Source organism: Tamandua tetradactyla, chromosome 1 (assembly GCF_023851605.1).
Source record: "Tamandua tetradactyla isolate mTamTet1 chromosome 1, mTamTet1.pri, whole genome shotgun sequence".
In the NCBI taxonomy this organism is placed as follows: Eukaryota; Metazoa; Chordata; class Mammalia; order Pilosa; family Myrmecophagidae; genus Tamandua; species Tamandua tetradactyla.
Window position 1 is genome coordinate 82,842,412 of NC_135327.1, and position 16,595 is coordinate 82,859,006.

The 16,595-nt window shown below is 39.8% G+C and overlaps 1 protein-coding gene across 1 annotated transcript in view; it reads right to left on the reverse strand.

Annotated features, from left to right (window-relative positions):
• The window catches only part of POU6F2 (POU class 6 homeobox 2), a 506,010-nt gene that overhangs the window by 248,882 nt on the left and 240,533 nt on the right, over positions 1-16,595 (reverse strand). The window contains exons 3-4 of the mRNA XM_077162553.1: positions 5,956-6,047; positions 3,478-3,706 (exon numbers count right to left, since the gene is read on the reverse strand). Coding sequence (XP_077018668.1) covers positions 3,478-3,706; positions 5,956-6,047 — 321 coding nt within the window. The remainder of the gene's footprint in view (positions 1-3,477; positions 3,707-5,955; positions 6,048-16,595) is intronic.

Genomic DNA, 16,595 nt, shown 5'->3' on the forward strand with positions numbered 1-16,595 from the left:
GCTAGTAATTACTGGGGGAATTGCCAAGTGAATTTTGGAAAAAGTCCCCAGATTGGCAATTCCTAAATTCTGATGTGCAGAGGAATCACTAAGATCTTTTAACAATGCAGATTCTGCTCTGTGGGTTTGGGGCAGGTTCCGAGAAGCTACATTTCTAAGGAGCTCCCGTAAGATTGTGAAGATGTCATTCTGGGGACCAGGCTTAGAGGAGGATGTGGTGATGAGAGCACCCTGCTGAGTTGAAAATGGCCCTTCTTGGTGAGGTGACACTTCATGTCATTAAAACACACAAGTCATACATGGGATCCGAGTCCCTGAGAGCTATTCTGTGCTATGTAAGAGTGAAAGGTAAATGAACAGGAGCTCAACCACTTTAGGTACAGGGGAGATTAACTTGAAAACTTGTCCCTAAATTCCAAACCGTTAAGAAACCGATGTTAGTAATTTATTTTCCTTCACAAATTTGTAGCTTTTGAGCTGAAAGATCAGGTAGGCTGGATGGGCAGGGCACGGAGGTGGGAAAATAGTCAGAGACCCTTCCAGCTGGCCCAGCTGTTTTGTGAATAAAAGCTTAACACTTCACAATGAGGAAAAGGGAAACCACCCGGGACTTTAAGGCATTGTATTGAACATGCTCTACTCCAGACTAGATGCTTAGCACTTAAATCCCTCCCTCTCACGCTGACCAATCAAATCTGTTTTATTCCCCCACCCCCACCAGACTGCAGGGACTCTATGACAGAAGGGTAGATGTACTAAACATTTTAAAAGTCTCGTAAAAGTGATGTTGAGCTGAGGTAACTGTGCTCATTGCAATGGGGTAGGCCAGGGTAAGGAGACAGAATTCCACCCTGGCTTTTGACTACATAAATGTGTGTAAGGATTCCTTCTGATGTGCTCAAAGTTCATTGACAAGATTGTCACCCTTGGAGAGAATGAGACGTGAGGTCTTCTAGGCCTGGCTCGAGATTAGAGTCACCAGCAGCCCTGCAGATGACTTTCTGGCCTGCCAGCCATCTACCTACCAGTCTGAGTCCCAGTACCTTCTCCAAAATGACTCAAGAAGCTTCATAGACATGGACACTGCCTAGGAACCGTTGAGGGCTGTAGCTGACCACCTAGCCCTTGTGAGGTCAGCCATTGGTCAGCTGCTGGCAGACTGATCAGCTCTCTCAGCCCAGGAGCGGGGCAGGCTCTACCTTTCAGACTGGGATCTTGCACACCTTGGAGCTATGGGTAACTTCCCAGATTTACTGTCCCTGTTGCCCTGGAACTTCTATCAAGATAACCAACTAGTCCCAGTTTGTCTAGGACTTATCTGGCTTTAGCACTGAAAGTGCCGTGTTCCAGGAAAGCTCCCCCAAGCCGAGGCAGATCGAGAGGGAGGGCTGGTCACGCTACTTCTCAAGCTAGTGATGTCTGGGTGGTCAAGTAGTCATACAGAAAAAGTGTGGAAAAGGCAGAAACAACCGAAATAAACTGGAAGGTGGGAGACTTTCCTCAACTTAGGAGCTTTTGTTCATGAGGATACTAACAAAGGGTTGGAGGAGTGGCTTGATTATTAAGACTAATTAGGAAGGTTTTCTTGAACTGGCTGGCTTGCAGCTGGGAAGTGTTTTATTTTAACGACCTCTCCAGTCCCCTCTAATATCGTAAGAATTTCAAAACTGAAGACAAACGGGAAATGTTCACTTGTGGATATGTAGTTGGCAAGAGCTTGACAGTCAACACTTAAAGATGATGTTGATAAGGAAATTATGTCAGAAGCAAAAACCAAAGAATAAAAAGAGCTCGATGTCTGGTTAAGCCTAAGTAATCAGGATTCATTTTCTGAAATGAAAGACATTTCCTGAAACCAAGTGTGCCAAAAACAAACAAAAAACACCAAACCACAAGCTAATACTTAAATTTGAGGTTTTTAAAACAAAAGTACAAGTGAGAAAAATCTTGATGGAAACTTATATTGGATCAGGTCATTAATTTTGAAGAACTGAAATAACAGGTAGTAGAATCCTAAGAATATCAAGCCGTAATAAAGGTACAACAAGCCCTTTTTATGGACCCTGACTTTGGTACCCCTCTTAACCAAGCAGAATTAATTCATGACCTAGGAGTTCTGCAAGCTTATGTTTATTTATAATATTCAATATTCCCATAAGCACAAATGTTCCAAATGGAAGGCTGCATTTTGATAATGCCCATTTCTTCATTAAGATTTCATCATCCACCTACATTAAAAGGTCTCTCCCTACACTTTGTTGCTTCTGCTTTCACCTTGTTTATTCCAGCCTTATTTGCTTAATCCAGAGAAACTGTTTTTTCAGGCACCGTCAAATTTGAAACAAGCAAAGTTTGTGCATTAGTGTGTCTCGGGCATACATGATTTATGAACGGCAGATTTCTTGGCACAATTTAATGGTATGAGAGAGATTATTTTAAACATTAAAATGAAAGTCAAGAAATGGCAACAATGGGTGGGCTATTAGAATATACAGCATATAAAGAAGCTTGGACCAAGTGTAAACCGGTTATTACTTGGTCTGTTTCTTAATCTGTGGGCTCATGCCCTAAACAGTTTAACAAATTATAAGAAGTCTTGACATTTCACTAACTAAAAGGTGCTTAGAATTGTTATTCTAATAACTTACCCAGCCAAAATTTTATTCTATGAAATATTTTAATTTCTGGCATGTATATCAATAAAGAAAACAAATATCTTTGGCCAGTCCAAAAGAAATTAGCTTCCTCTTTATTGGGTGTCCTATTTACCATCAGGCCATTTCCACACCATAATAGTTCTTCCTCTGACAGAGTCTTTTATAAATCAACCTAGCAATCTGTGCTTCCAAATCTTTCAAAGAAAAGTCAAAACCTCCATGATATCAAGAGAGCAACCCTCCTAAGTAAAATGAGAGTCCAAATCTTGTATGCCCATGCAATATAAGCCTTGATATAAAAGTATATTTTTCATTAAAATTAAAAATGTCACCCAGATTAATATAATTTTTAACAATTATAACTAAAATATTCTTAAAATTGTAATTAATTATTCCTAAAAGTGCTTTGCATTTGAGATGTCCCATCCTTTCATACACAACCATGTACTATCCTAGCCTGTTTTGGACATGGCTAAATTGAAGAAACTGTGAAACTGTTAACTCAAGTCTTCAAAAAGCAATACAGTGATTTTGTAACATTTTTAAAGTTTCACACAAGGATTGCTCATAAATGCTGCCAGAAGACCCCTGAAATGTTTTGATAAAATGTTAGGAAATGAAGAGTGATAAAGCCCATTGCTTGAGCAAATTCAAGATGTACAGACAACTTGAACCTTTACTTCCTACCTACACCTTCCCTATCCTTTATAGTGGAACTGACTCTGAACCAGTTTCACCACTCAGGGAGCTTTCTCATTCATTCAGGGACCACTGGTGATTGGGTAGAGCCCTATGGGGCAGCCAAGCACGATGGGTTTACCTTGTAGATTCTGCAAAGGCAGAGTCATGATGCCTCCAGCTGCAGCCGCTGCTACCAGCCCTTGGATATTGGTGAGATTCGCTGTAGGCAGTGTGAGGACGAGTCCCTGTTGGCCCCCTAGCTGTCCAGCCATGTTGAAGGGGATGAGGATAGGCTGGTTGAGGGCTGGTGTGCCTCCTGGCATCACACCGGCGACAGCAGAGGCCAGCTGCTGTGCCGTCAGAAGTGACTGCAACGAGACAGATAAACCCGGTTCACTTTACAGCAGAATGAAAACATGGGATTTTAGAGCATTCTCCTTCCACTCAAGCAGGGTCAGAAACTGTCCTGAACAAGTAGTAAAGAAGACTGCTCCATCCCAGAAAAAATAAAGATTGGTAGAAAAAAAAATGAAATCACATTCTCATTTATTTCTTTGTAGTATATTCTTAGGCTTGGACTTCATGGAGGAGCTTTATACCTATATGTTATTCTTCCAAAGAATTTTCATTTGATCCTGCCTTGAAATACTTGAAGCTCCTGGCTGATTGATTCAGTTCTGTCTCAGAAAAAACTGTTGAGATCACTAAAATGAACTGGTCCAAAAAATAGCAACAAGTGCTATTTTTGGCCATTAAATTAGCAAAAATAATGTAAAAGATGTACTTGCTACTGGTGGATCTGTAGTGATGCCATTAGGGTGGCTCTTTGGCATTATCCATCTGGAAATACATATCAAGAGCTGCAAAAACATCCATCACCTACTGCTGAGATACAATTGGATCTGAAGATATAATTCAGAGGGGAAAAAGACAAATGTATGAAAATATGCATTATGTTTTAAGATGCATGTGTTGAAAAATAGCTTGTTATAGTATTAAACTCTTATCCAAAGTTTTCAACTTTTTTAAAAAAATAGCATGATTCCATAAAGTAAAAGGTAAGTAAATATACGCATAGTACAAAACCTAATATATACCAACCAAGCATTATTCTAATGCTTTACGTGTATTAACTCAATTATCCTACCATGAGGTGCAGAGAGGTTAAGTAACTTGCCCAGAGTTTCCTATCTAGTAGGTGTGGCAGTGGGAAATTCAGGTCTAGGTGGTTTGACTTCAGAGCACAAAACTTTACCCCTCGCTTGACATGGCTCTCAATGCATGGAACAGATTAAAGCCTGCAGATTTATTTGAAGAATAAGAGGGAATTCTCTACCTCCTCCCCTTGGGGCCCCTTCTGGGAAGATTTCTGAGGTAGCCCCAGGACTAGTTTTAAAACCACTGCTCTAGACTCCATGCATCCAGCTCCTACAATGTCTACTATACTTTATTAAATTCACACCAAGTAATTGTGCCTCTCTTTTTAAAAGTATAAAATTACTCTGATGCTCAATACAATCAGACTTGGGGAATAAGTGCAAAACCATAAGTTGGTCCTTGTGTCACATCACTGTCAAAAGTGATATTATGGTAAGAGGAAAGGAAAGTGGGTACTGTCAGGCTATAGAGGCCACAGGCATGTGCATTGTTACACGTATGAAATTCAAAAAGGCCCTGAGACTAAGAAGCCTGATTCCAAGATTCTAGTGTAACTCTCCAGGTTTCTGTAAGTGAACGGACTTCTCCCCTAAGCTTTATAGCCGTGGCACAGAGGCATCTGGGTTCTGAGAGGGACTTTGGGATCTGAGGCCATAGGGAGACACTGTGGCAGCTAGAACAAGAAAGTCCAGAAAAGCCTAAGCTCTAAATTTGGGTTTTCTAGCCTTGAAGCTTGAAGACTCTGGAAGTGATTAGTTTTCAGGATCAACAACAACAGCAAGAAGGAGGGAAAGGCCCAAGCATCGGCATCTCTTTCCACAAAAGTGAGGTAAGCCCTGAAAGTTTCACACCAAATGACAGAGGTTAAAAAAATTTAACTTGTTATAATTGTGTTGAACAAATAATCCACACCAGACTGCAATGTGTGTATAAATATATATATATATATATATATATATATATATATATGCCTTTAAAAAATAATGAATGTACTTCTTTATTCATGTAGAAGCTATGTGTGATGTACGGTATTGTCAAACCCAATAAGCTGAACTTGCATTAACTTTTTTATATTAAATCACATCTCATATTTCAAAAATGGCTATAGTGAGGTTGAAATAACTTAATTTTCTCCACGCTCTAGTCATTAAAGTTTTACTTTCTAGAAAACTACATGGTAACTAACAGCACAGTTGTAATGGGTTTTAACACGAAGAAAAGTGTTTCTAAATGAATAAAAACAACATTTCCTTTAAAAAGAAGAGTTTTGCAAACGCATTTTTTCTTTGATTGTATTTAATAAATAATGTAGTCACACAGCTTTCCATGGAAAAATTTATCACCCATCTTTGCTCCGTTAGAGTTTATTGGATTTAACTCATTATTATTTTATTTGGTTATTTATATGGTTAAACCACCCTAAATGCAGCCTCGTAGGAGGCAGTTGTGAGATACTGACCTGTGGCCCAACCGGGAACACGGGGTGGGTTTGACTGGCCTGGTGTTGGTCAGGGGGGGCTGCGTCAGATGGTACCAGGTTTCCTCTGGCCCCTGGAATGCAGAAGAGAAGGGCTTCCTTAATATAGGATCCAGCTGGAAACTGTACATGGCGCCATTTTCCTGTGATGTCACATACCATGAAGGCACAATGACACACCAGAAGGGCTTAATGATAGTCTCAGTGCTTAAATCACTTATCCAGCTATATAAATACTGCTAACGGACCCTTGGGAGGGCCAAAGCCATCCTGGGAAGTAAAAGGATAGGCCCAGCAGGCAAAGTGACAGTATCCCCAGTTGCACCAACAGGCTTGAATCACACATCAGTTTGCATACAGTTTGCTAGTGCTTCACCACATCTTTTATGCATGGGCAAGCAAGAGCTCATGCAATTTCCCAAAGCCAAAAAGAAAAAAAGTGTGAAAGAGATCACAAGAAAGTATGGACCAACTATACTTCTATCATCCCTTAGTATGGTTTCCCCTTTTGTCTTCCTACCCTGAAGCCCTCTCCCCATACAAACCTAAGGCATAGAATCTCATTAACATGTCTTTCTAACAAACAAAGGCTTTTATCCAATGTCACTTTATGCAATGTCCTAAAAAAGAGCATGGGTGTCCTTAAACAAGTTTCCTGGGTGCTAACTGAAACAGTAGGAATCCTACGTTCACTCGAGGAGCCCCACTATGCTAAGCAAGAGATTACAACTTATTTCCTTTGCTAGAATTTTATTGAACACCAAAGCATGAAGACTGAAATTCCAACAAAGCAGCAAAAAAAAGTTACTGTTTCTGTGTGTGTGTGTTATGTACTGTGTTTTATGTGTGTGTTATGTTACTGTGTGTGCTTATGCACTTTGTTTCAGGACAAAGCATGGCAGGTGAGATAGTGGTAGTAATAATAAATACACAAAGAATAACAAATGAACAAACAAACAAACGAAGCCAGCAGCTATTTTTGAGGGTTCCAGTTGGTAGCATTTATTTTCTTGGAGTTTTCTAATGGGTGGTTGAAATCTGATTCCAAGCAACCCTTAACAAGATCCTCTTCCCAATATTCCCATGAATAATAAGTAGAAGACAATTCAAAACCTGTTTACTGGCATGCCATGGACAGCCAGGAAAAAAAGGATATGATTGTCACACTTATAAATTTTAAAGAAGGTATTATTGGCTCATTTAAAACAAATTCTTCTATATACTCTCCAAAGGGACAGACTTATAAATAATGGAAATGTGGAAAAAATGCTTCAGCACATTAAGCTACAAATAAAATTGACTGCTACATATTATTCAATTGACTTCTATCTCCACAGCGATGTGTCAATCATAACAGAATTTTATAATAGGATTAAGCAATAAACGTGCAAAGCCATTATGCAGAAATCTGAAAATCTGATTAATTTGTAATATTTTTTTTGTGTGGAAAGTCAGAAATGGACATTGCTTGGGGAATACTTACAAGCATTCAATTGAAATTTCTAAATTGATTTGGAACAAACTAATAAAAACACAGACTTGCTGACATTTTATAAAGTGAATTCTGTCAAACTATGTTTGGCATTTTAATGACTGCTGTCATTTAATAAGAAGGGTAAGATGACCCATCAGAAGATGCCAACAATTTTCCCATAATATGCAGGGGACGACCCTTCTTCTCAATTTTTATATGTGATTTACTTATTATGTTTGAAAAGCAGGATATTTTAAACTGGGAGGCGCCTTATACAGTTTAAATCTCACAGTCTCTGTTCTTTTATATGCAAGTCCTAGTTTGCCTTAAAATTCACACAGAGCTTTTGTGCTTTTATAGAGCTAACTGGGTTCCAGAAGTGATGCTTTTGGTCAAATATTTAGATTAGGAAAATTCTCAAATGACTAAAAATCCACTTCTGTTTAATGTTTGAAGGTGTTTTGTAAAACTTGCTTTCCTATACTCTCCAGACATGGCTTTTTACACCAACCAGTGAAAAGAGTCTTATAATTTGCAGAGAAATAGAAAATCTTTTTAAACAATTATACATATATTAATTTTAAAAATTCTCTACCATGCCGGACATACCATCTCATATTTCTGTCACATATATCAGGCCTACTTTTTGATTCTGTTCCTAACCTAATAACATTCTAACTACAGTGTTTAAGAGCTGCTGTGCCATACAGGCATTATAGCAATAAGATTGTGTGTCTGCTACCTGTAACTTGACACAGATTACATTTGCTTACATTTTACTTTTTGTTGCTTGCCAGCCTTACCCCTGCACAGTAGCTTGTTCTGTGGCTGGTTATTCTCAAAACCCACGATCAGTTCAGTCTAGGGCAATTCCACACAATTTCATGTGTAAAATGAAGTCTTTTCACAGACTCTAGAGGAGATTATATATGCTCTCCTGCCTGGATCAAAAAGTAATGCTTCTTCTTAATGTATATCTCCATTTTCCCCAAACACATGTATCACACTTAACCTTGTAGGACCATAAATGAATCTGTGTCTGGTCGTCAGGCCACTCCTGAATCAGATGGTTCTTGGAGTTAAAGGGGGAAGCTGGCACTTGGAATGAATAAACGAAGCCGGCAAAGGGCTACAGAGAGATCTGAAGCAACATTCAGTCACATTAGAAGAGAATTTGAGCTTTGATAATTTCACAGGCACTGACATGGAAGCACACCTTGAATAGGTTGGGAAGTTTCTTTCTGATAAAACTTCATGAAACAGTTTCAAGGTGATCCATCTCTGGAAACCTAGGAAGTCCAGGAAAGGACTCTGTGGTCTGGCCTGAAGTCAACAGTCTGCTTTCAAGGCAATGACCAATGGCTCTTTAGGACAAGGACTGGGTTTGCTGGGTCACCATTTTATGCCCAGCCCCTTGTGCATGTATTTCATTCATAATTTACTGAATACTCGCTCAATAGAAATAGAGGCTTTAATTTGGGGGGGGGTATAATTCCTTTAATATTAGTATCCACATCTTCACAATTTACTATTGTTTAGCATAAACCTTGAAAATATCTTTAAAGTAATGGCTGATTGGCACAATATACCTCAATTCTGATTTTAAGAGAAAAAGCAGTTGGTGTAAGAGTTAAAAGCAAGGATTCTTGGGCGGGCCACAGTGGCTCAGCAGGCAGAGTTCTCACATGCCACACCGGAGATCCGCGTTCACTTCCCAGTGCCTGCCCATGCGAAAAAAAAAATGCAAAAAAAAAAGCAAGGACTCTTGTGAACCCTGTCTGCCTTTTAGACATAGCTCTGGCACTTAACTGGGTCTGTGAATTTGGGCATGTTTTTTACTTCTTTATGTATCAGTTTCCTTTTAAACAAGATGGAGATAAAAGTTAATAATAGTCCCAACCTCATAAGGTTGCAGTTGGGCAATTACATGAGTTAATACATAGTAGATGGTTTGGAACAGTGTCTGCCTGCCAGGTAAGTACTATCTGTGTAGGCTATTATTATTCAGTAATATTTAACATTATTTAATTGGTCTATAATAGTTAACTGCCCCAAGTCAACCTCCTGCTATTCCTGTCCCCACGTGTGCAGTCCACTTTCTCCTGTATGGCAGCTGACCCTGACCTTTGTGATGACTGTTTGCAACTGAACTAAATAGTCAGGTCTTCAGGATAACTGCAAAGTAGGTGCTTGTACGTAATGCTTCCTTTTAGCTCATGGTGGCATGATCAGGAAGTATGGTGCAGAGATGCTGGGAAATAGCTTCCAAATTCTCACACAGACTTTAGCTTCTTAGACTAGCAGTTCTCACCCAGGCATGTGTATCAGAATCATTTGCAAAACTTCTAGGAAATACCAAGATTCACATCACTTACGAGGCTGCTCAGAGCATATTTAAGGGGTAGCTCACATGGGCGTTTTATAAAGCTCCATGGACAAATAAAGACCAAAGGAAGAAAACAGTGGCTTAGACGCTGCCTAAGCAAGCTGGGATCTGCTTCACGCTGCAGATGTTGTGTACAAATATTTTTATGGATAGCAGGTGGGTTATCAGGTAGCTTTATCTCCTTGGTTTCCAAATTTTCTCATCTAGATCATTCTTCCATCTCAGTCCTGGCTGACTTCCAGCTTAGCAAGGAAAAGAACCACCTCAGACATGTGTATTTTGTAATTATGATTTGTTCACAGGTAATTCTAAGAGTGCAAAACCTGATTATAAAGGGATCATCATATAAAATGTTAAAATGTTATCTGATAGGAGTTGACACTTCACAAATGCAGGGAGCCCTGATATATATCTGTTATGGAAAGGACCAATTATCATTGGTGAAGACATTCACAAACAGATTAAAAGTTTGCATGGTACACTTCGATACAACTTTTTGCAATTGTTGAAGTGCCTGCTTGTCAGAGGCATTCATTCAACACTCCTCTCCAGGGAGGAGCTCACCTAGGCTGTCTGCAGATCTCACTGACCTAGGGAAACTGGGCTGACTCTCTGTAGAACTGAAAGGGGTGATACCCCAGGCCCTGCACTCACTACCACCTTCCATTCATGCCTTCCTGAAGTTCGAGTCCCCCAGGCTCCACCCCACCTAACTCCAGAACTTTGACCTGAAGGCCCACCACCACCTCCTTATTGCAACTTAGTTTTTCTTTTACAATTTCTTTTTGTATAATGGATTTTCATTAAATAAAGCAAACCAGTCTCAGAACCTCTTTACTACTCTAAAAGGAAAACACATGTATGCTCCAGGATAAAGTTTTAAAGTTTTCCCCCTTTCCCAACTTGACTCTTCCAAATAAAGCATTTTAAGAAACAAATATAACATTTTTTTTAATCCTTGGAGAGTATAACCCCTGCTGGTGCCTGACCTCATTGCTTTTATAAAAAGATAGGACAGCTCTAGCAGAGCTGAGAAGGAAACAGGATTGCAAATACAAATTGCTCATCCCAAATAAACCAGTTCTACCTTTCTCATATGTGGGCCATCCCTCAAAAGCATAGTGCATACGACTCCCCCTTGTTAATGGCCAATGCATTTTTAATGAATCAGGTCCTTCAGACGAAGAGTTTGGGTTTCTGTCTTCTATGCATTAGCACAAACATAATTGCATGAAGGTCACCAAGATCCTTCAGCTTTTTCTAGTATTCATGCCTGCCTTACCTACTGTTTGCAGTTTTCACCATTGAGGGAGGGAAGCAAAGGTTACTCCTTATAAGATGGACAGTCAAATGCATTATTATTTCATGTTGGCCATGTGAACCCCAGCTAGGCAGGTTAGAAGGCTTCTCTAAATTAAACTTTCCTTTCTTTCAATTTCTTCCAGATTACTAAATGCCAGAGAGGGAATGGAGTTGTCTATAAAAATCTTTTCAGAGCCACTGCCACTGTTTGCCACTTTTTATTGCTAGTCAAGTGTTTTTTTATGATACTGGTCACACACATATTTATATACAGAACACTATACAGTCCCTCAGTGGAATTTATGTCTCTAAAGTAATAAGGCTGATTCTGTAAGTTGCGCTTGAAAATCAAACATTCATTAATCCACATGAGGGTCTGTGTATTTCTGCAAATTATATTTTCAGGTACTTGTGACTTCACCCATTGTGGCCTGGAGAAGAGAGAATGTCTGATGACAATGTGAAACATGGATACTTTGATTCTTCTAGTGGATGACTTATCCCTGGAATAAGGGAGCTCAGTTTTCTTTGAGTGAGAGCTTTAGGTCCTCAGTGGTTCTTAATGCTGATATATATTTTAAGGCTGCACATGTACATGAAAAGTCAAAGGGAGATGTGGGATTATTATCTGGATAAAGCATTAAAAGAAACTTTACAAATCACTTATTTTGACTTAATTACCTGAAGATGTTTTTGCAATATCTACCCAAACTGTTGCTATTACTGCTTCAGTTTCTACCTGTAGATATAGTCTACATATGATACAGAAAATTTCAAAGACTTTTTTTATACAAATGCACTAAATTTCTCTTTAGTCTTCCTCCATCAATTTATCTTTTGTTTTCACATCCATTTATTAAAAGCAGAGCTGAGCTTCTTCTGTGATACCCAGTCTAACATAGGTCTCAATTTCTGTAAATTCTTCTAGGAGAAGAGAGTGAAAGAGAAAACATCACTTTAGGAGAATTCCTTGACAAAATGTTAACATATGAAATACTGTGAGGTATGGCTTATCCTTTGAGTACTGCTTTCTCTAGAAATGAGAATATTTTTTCAGGGCAAAGACTGTTTCTTACTCACCACTCTGTCTCCTACAGTCCAGTTCTGCGTCTTGGGAGAAGTGTAGGTATGCATGGACATTTGTATGTGTGTTGGTATTTATGTACATTGTAATGTGTCAGAATTCTTAGCTTGAGGAGATACATATTAAGGTGTGCTGAAACAATTTAGACACTGGAGTTTAAACCACCTGAATATGGTTTGCCTAACAGTAAAAAATATACATCTTTTTCAAGCTAAGGAGACTTGTTAATTTCAACACACTTCTCAGAAATGACATTTCATCTGACAACATCACTCATCCAGAGAAGTCTTCCCTCTCAACTGGAAATTGATGGGACTCTGGTGCAGGCCCCATGGATGGGCAGGTTGTGTGTATCAGTGCTTTTCTGCCTATCAACAAAGCCTCCTTTCATGCTTCACCTATGCTGAACCCTGAACCCTATGCTAGGGACGGCTACTTGATTTGTGGGGGTCAGTGAAAAATGAAAATGCAGGTGTCTCGCAATCCCCACTTCTCCCAGGTTGGTGCCCCCACCTCAAGGGATTCAACCTCCTACTGGGATGCACTGGGTACCTGGATCGAGGGTGAGCCAGAGGACCACTCCGAGCTGCCCACCGGATGCACTGACCTTCCCGCACCTGAGCCTGGGCCTCCTCGAGGAGCAGAAGGGAGAGGGTGATGGACAGATCCAGGCTTGAGAGGTGGTGGCCAAGGATGCCATGGGCAGGGTAGTCCAGAACCTAACACGTCCCAGGCTCCAAATCACTCTTTCCCCACCCCATGCTCCACATACCACCTACCACCAAATTCACTGGGAAAACACAAAATCAAAGACAAAATGATTAAGAACTGTAAGACCATGGGCTCAGAGCCTTGAACCCCAAGCACAGGTCCCTTCTGGGTGGGACACTGGTCACATGCTCATGAAGCCAACCCTGCCCACAACTCACTCTCAGATTTCGTTGACTCAGTTTCCAAAAAATTTGGGGTTACTAGTTTTCCATCAAGGGTATTCCTCATGGAGAGTCTCTTGAATTTTGAAAATGGTAGTTAAATTTACAATGCTTTGAGAGAGTCACTTTTCCAAATCAGCACAAATCTTGAAAAGTTTAAATTTGGATGCAGCTTTTTTCTGATCAAGAAATCAAAGCTACAACTCATTAATGTGTCTTGTACAGATCATCATCAATGACCAAATAAACACAGCATTTGGTGGAAATGTCAGATTAAAATATCATTTTGCTTTTGTTCAACTCTCAGTTATCTATGCAAATAATGGGGAGATAGGCCATCAATTCTTCAAAATAGAAATCATATACAAGATGCCACATGCCTATTTTCAATTCTAGATCTATCTCACAATGCTAAGCTTTCACTAACAAGGATTCTGAGTTTCTCACCCGACTGGTCTTTGGACCACAGCCAAGTTTGAGAACAAGGGAACATCATGATATAGTAAGCTTCGAGGCAGTGGGACCAGCCTCATTTGAAAATTCCCCCGGTTTACCTATCAATGGTGAAACAAATAAGAATTATAAAGAACTGGTTTATTAAATGTGCTTGAGAAATGTCAAATGTTAAATCATCTGTTTTGAAATTTTGATACTAGGTCATGTGGTATGTATGTGTACGTGTGTGTGTCTCTGTGCGTGTGTTTGCATGAACAAGTGTATGTGTGTGCACAGGCGTGTATACCTCCGGTTGTGTTAGTGTGTGTCTGTGTATGTGTGTGTGTACATGCATATGCATGTATGTGTGCATGGGTGTGTGTGCATGTGTGCATATGTCTGTGTGTGCATGCATGTGTGTTTTGGGGTGGGGAGATGAGAGCAAAGTTGAGGGAGGTTAGAGTATTTCTTCTTATCTGGACACCTGTGTTATGGTATTGTGATGTCCAAGTAGTAGAGAAGTTCTTTTTTCCTATAGCCCATCCTCTGGCCCTCTTCCAGCAACACTCTGGTTTGTCCTCCAATCTCTGCAAGACTCTCTTTGCAGCTCTATACACCTACAGGGTCTCATAAGTCTCTAAAACTATTTTTAGTATATAGAGACTCTCAGCCAAGCTACCTGTCCCCCATGGAGATACCTGGAACCCACGCCTGAAAAGGAGACAGGGGTTGAAAACAGGTGGCTATGTCATGGTGACCTGAACCAAGCAACAGGCTCAGACCAAACGTAAGTGGAAACTATAGTGATATATCATCCGCCTCTTCTCCAAGACATCTTCCAGAGATCTGAACTCTGCCTGACCCTTCAGTGTCAAGGTGGCTCCTAATTTGACATTCAGAATATGACTTAGCCATGAAGTATAGCAGAATAAATCATTATTTCAAATAGAAATGATGGTCTCTGGGTACAGTCACTTCCGATAATACACATGGTGCAAAACATATAGACCCCAACACAGAAAACTTCTGGTTCTCTATTCCCAGTGGCTACATTTGTGGCTGCAAAAGCAGGTGATTAGATGTTTGGAGGCCACTCGCTTTCCAGACTTTGAGATTTCACAAATTAAATTAAAGAACACTAATAACTGAATGAAAAGAAATAAGGATATCAGCATTTAACTTTACCAGGTAAAAACATTTTTTAAAAGCACTATCATTATCATGAACACAAAGGTATTGTGACGTCTGCTCCCAGCTCTAATGGTAGATTTTCCATCTAAAGGACAATCCTTGAAATCAAAGTAGTTTAGTCTAATGAAAAACTCACAGTTTAAAAAATTTTCTTTCTGTGTGTATTTTTTGTTGTAGACTGACACTGCTCTGTCAAAGAAGCATTGTGGAGCCTCTCAGCGACATGATAGGATTTGAGGACTCACAGAATGTTCTTTTCATGGACTCCTCCAGGCACAGGATGGGCCTGTCCTAATTACACTTCTAAAATGGCTCTTCTTTTGAATATATGATTCCTCTCTTCCCTCAATCCTTTTTCCTTTTTTTTTTTTAGAGATAATCATATAATTTCCATTTATATTTACATATTTCTATGTGCCAGCTAATGGACTAGTGACTTTATTTATAGATTATCTAATCAACCCTTATAATAACCCTCTAAGGTGTTTGTGATTATTATGTCCATTTATGCAGGACACTAAGCTGATGGACATTGTCACTGCTGGATGTCACGTAATGAGGACATGAGGGAGAAGTGACCATAGCCTGGGCTTCCTGGGGAAGACCTCCATCTGTATCCACTAGGCTACTCTACTGCTCAAATAATTTATAATAGCTACCACTTACTGAATATTCAGATGCAGCATTTTATATACATTTTTTTTCATCTTGTCTCCATAGAGGCCTTGTGATATCAGAATTGTGATCCCCATTTTATGGATGTGGAAACTAAGGCTAAGAGGGGTTAAATAACTCACCCATGGTCACACAGTTACTCAGTGACAGAGTCAGGATTTGAACAGAGTTTTGTTTCATTCTGAGACTACCTGACAGATCAAATGCCAATATTTCAGGGAGATGGAATGCAATAAATCACCAGCACCTTAACACAAATTGCGTTTTCAGAAAGACCTGCAAAAGGGGGTGATGGAGGAGGGGAAACGGTACAGAAGGGGTGGGTCCCACCAGATATAGGTTTTTTCCATGCCCCAATTGTTTTTTACCAGATTCCATCAAGTTCCTAAGAAATAGACATGCCCAATCTTCTTTAACACAATGCTCAGAATGAGCTACATGACAGCTGCGTTCCTAGTTTGGGGTCTTCGTATTCAAGGCGTGGTGCTGGACCAGCAGCACTGATGTTAGAAATGCAGAATCTCAGGTCCCACTGTACTCACAGCTTATACCCAGCAAATTGGAGTTTGTATTTTAACAAACTCTATAAGTGATTCATATCCATAGTAAAGATTGGGCAGCACTTGTTTTGAATATAGAAGTTTTCTCCCCTTCTCCTCTCTCCTTTCCTCATCCCTTTGCTTCTGTTTCCTTCTCTCTCTTCCACTCTCTCTTTCTTCTTTCTTTTTCATTGGCTGGCATTTCAAGTATTAATGCACTTGAAACCCTTAACTTTTATCAGACATTTGCAGTAAAATGCTATCCCCATAAAAATCCAGGCAGTGGTGTGAGAACATAGAAAAAGAAAATGTTCAGGAGGAATACTCACGGTCACAGGAACGACCGGGCCATTTCTCAGCCCATGCAGCCAGATGCAAACCAAGAGGTTTGCAGCTGGAAGAGCTGGCCCTACATTCTTAAAGGGAAGCATGTTTATCCTCTTTAAAGCATGATGAAACTGACACGAAATCTAACCCAATATCATTACTCTGTGATTATGACAATTTTCCTGACCACTTTCTTCTTCCATATCCATGTTTTTGCTTTTCCATTTGTGGGGATCCAAGAAGATGAGAATCCAGCCTATCCATTGCAGTTATTTAC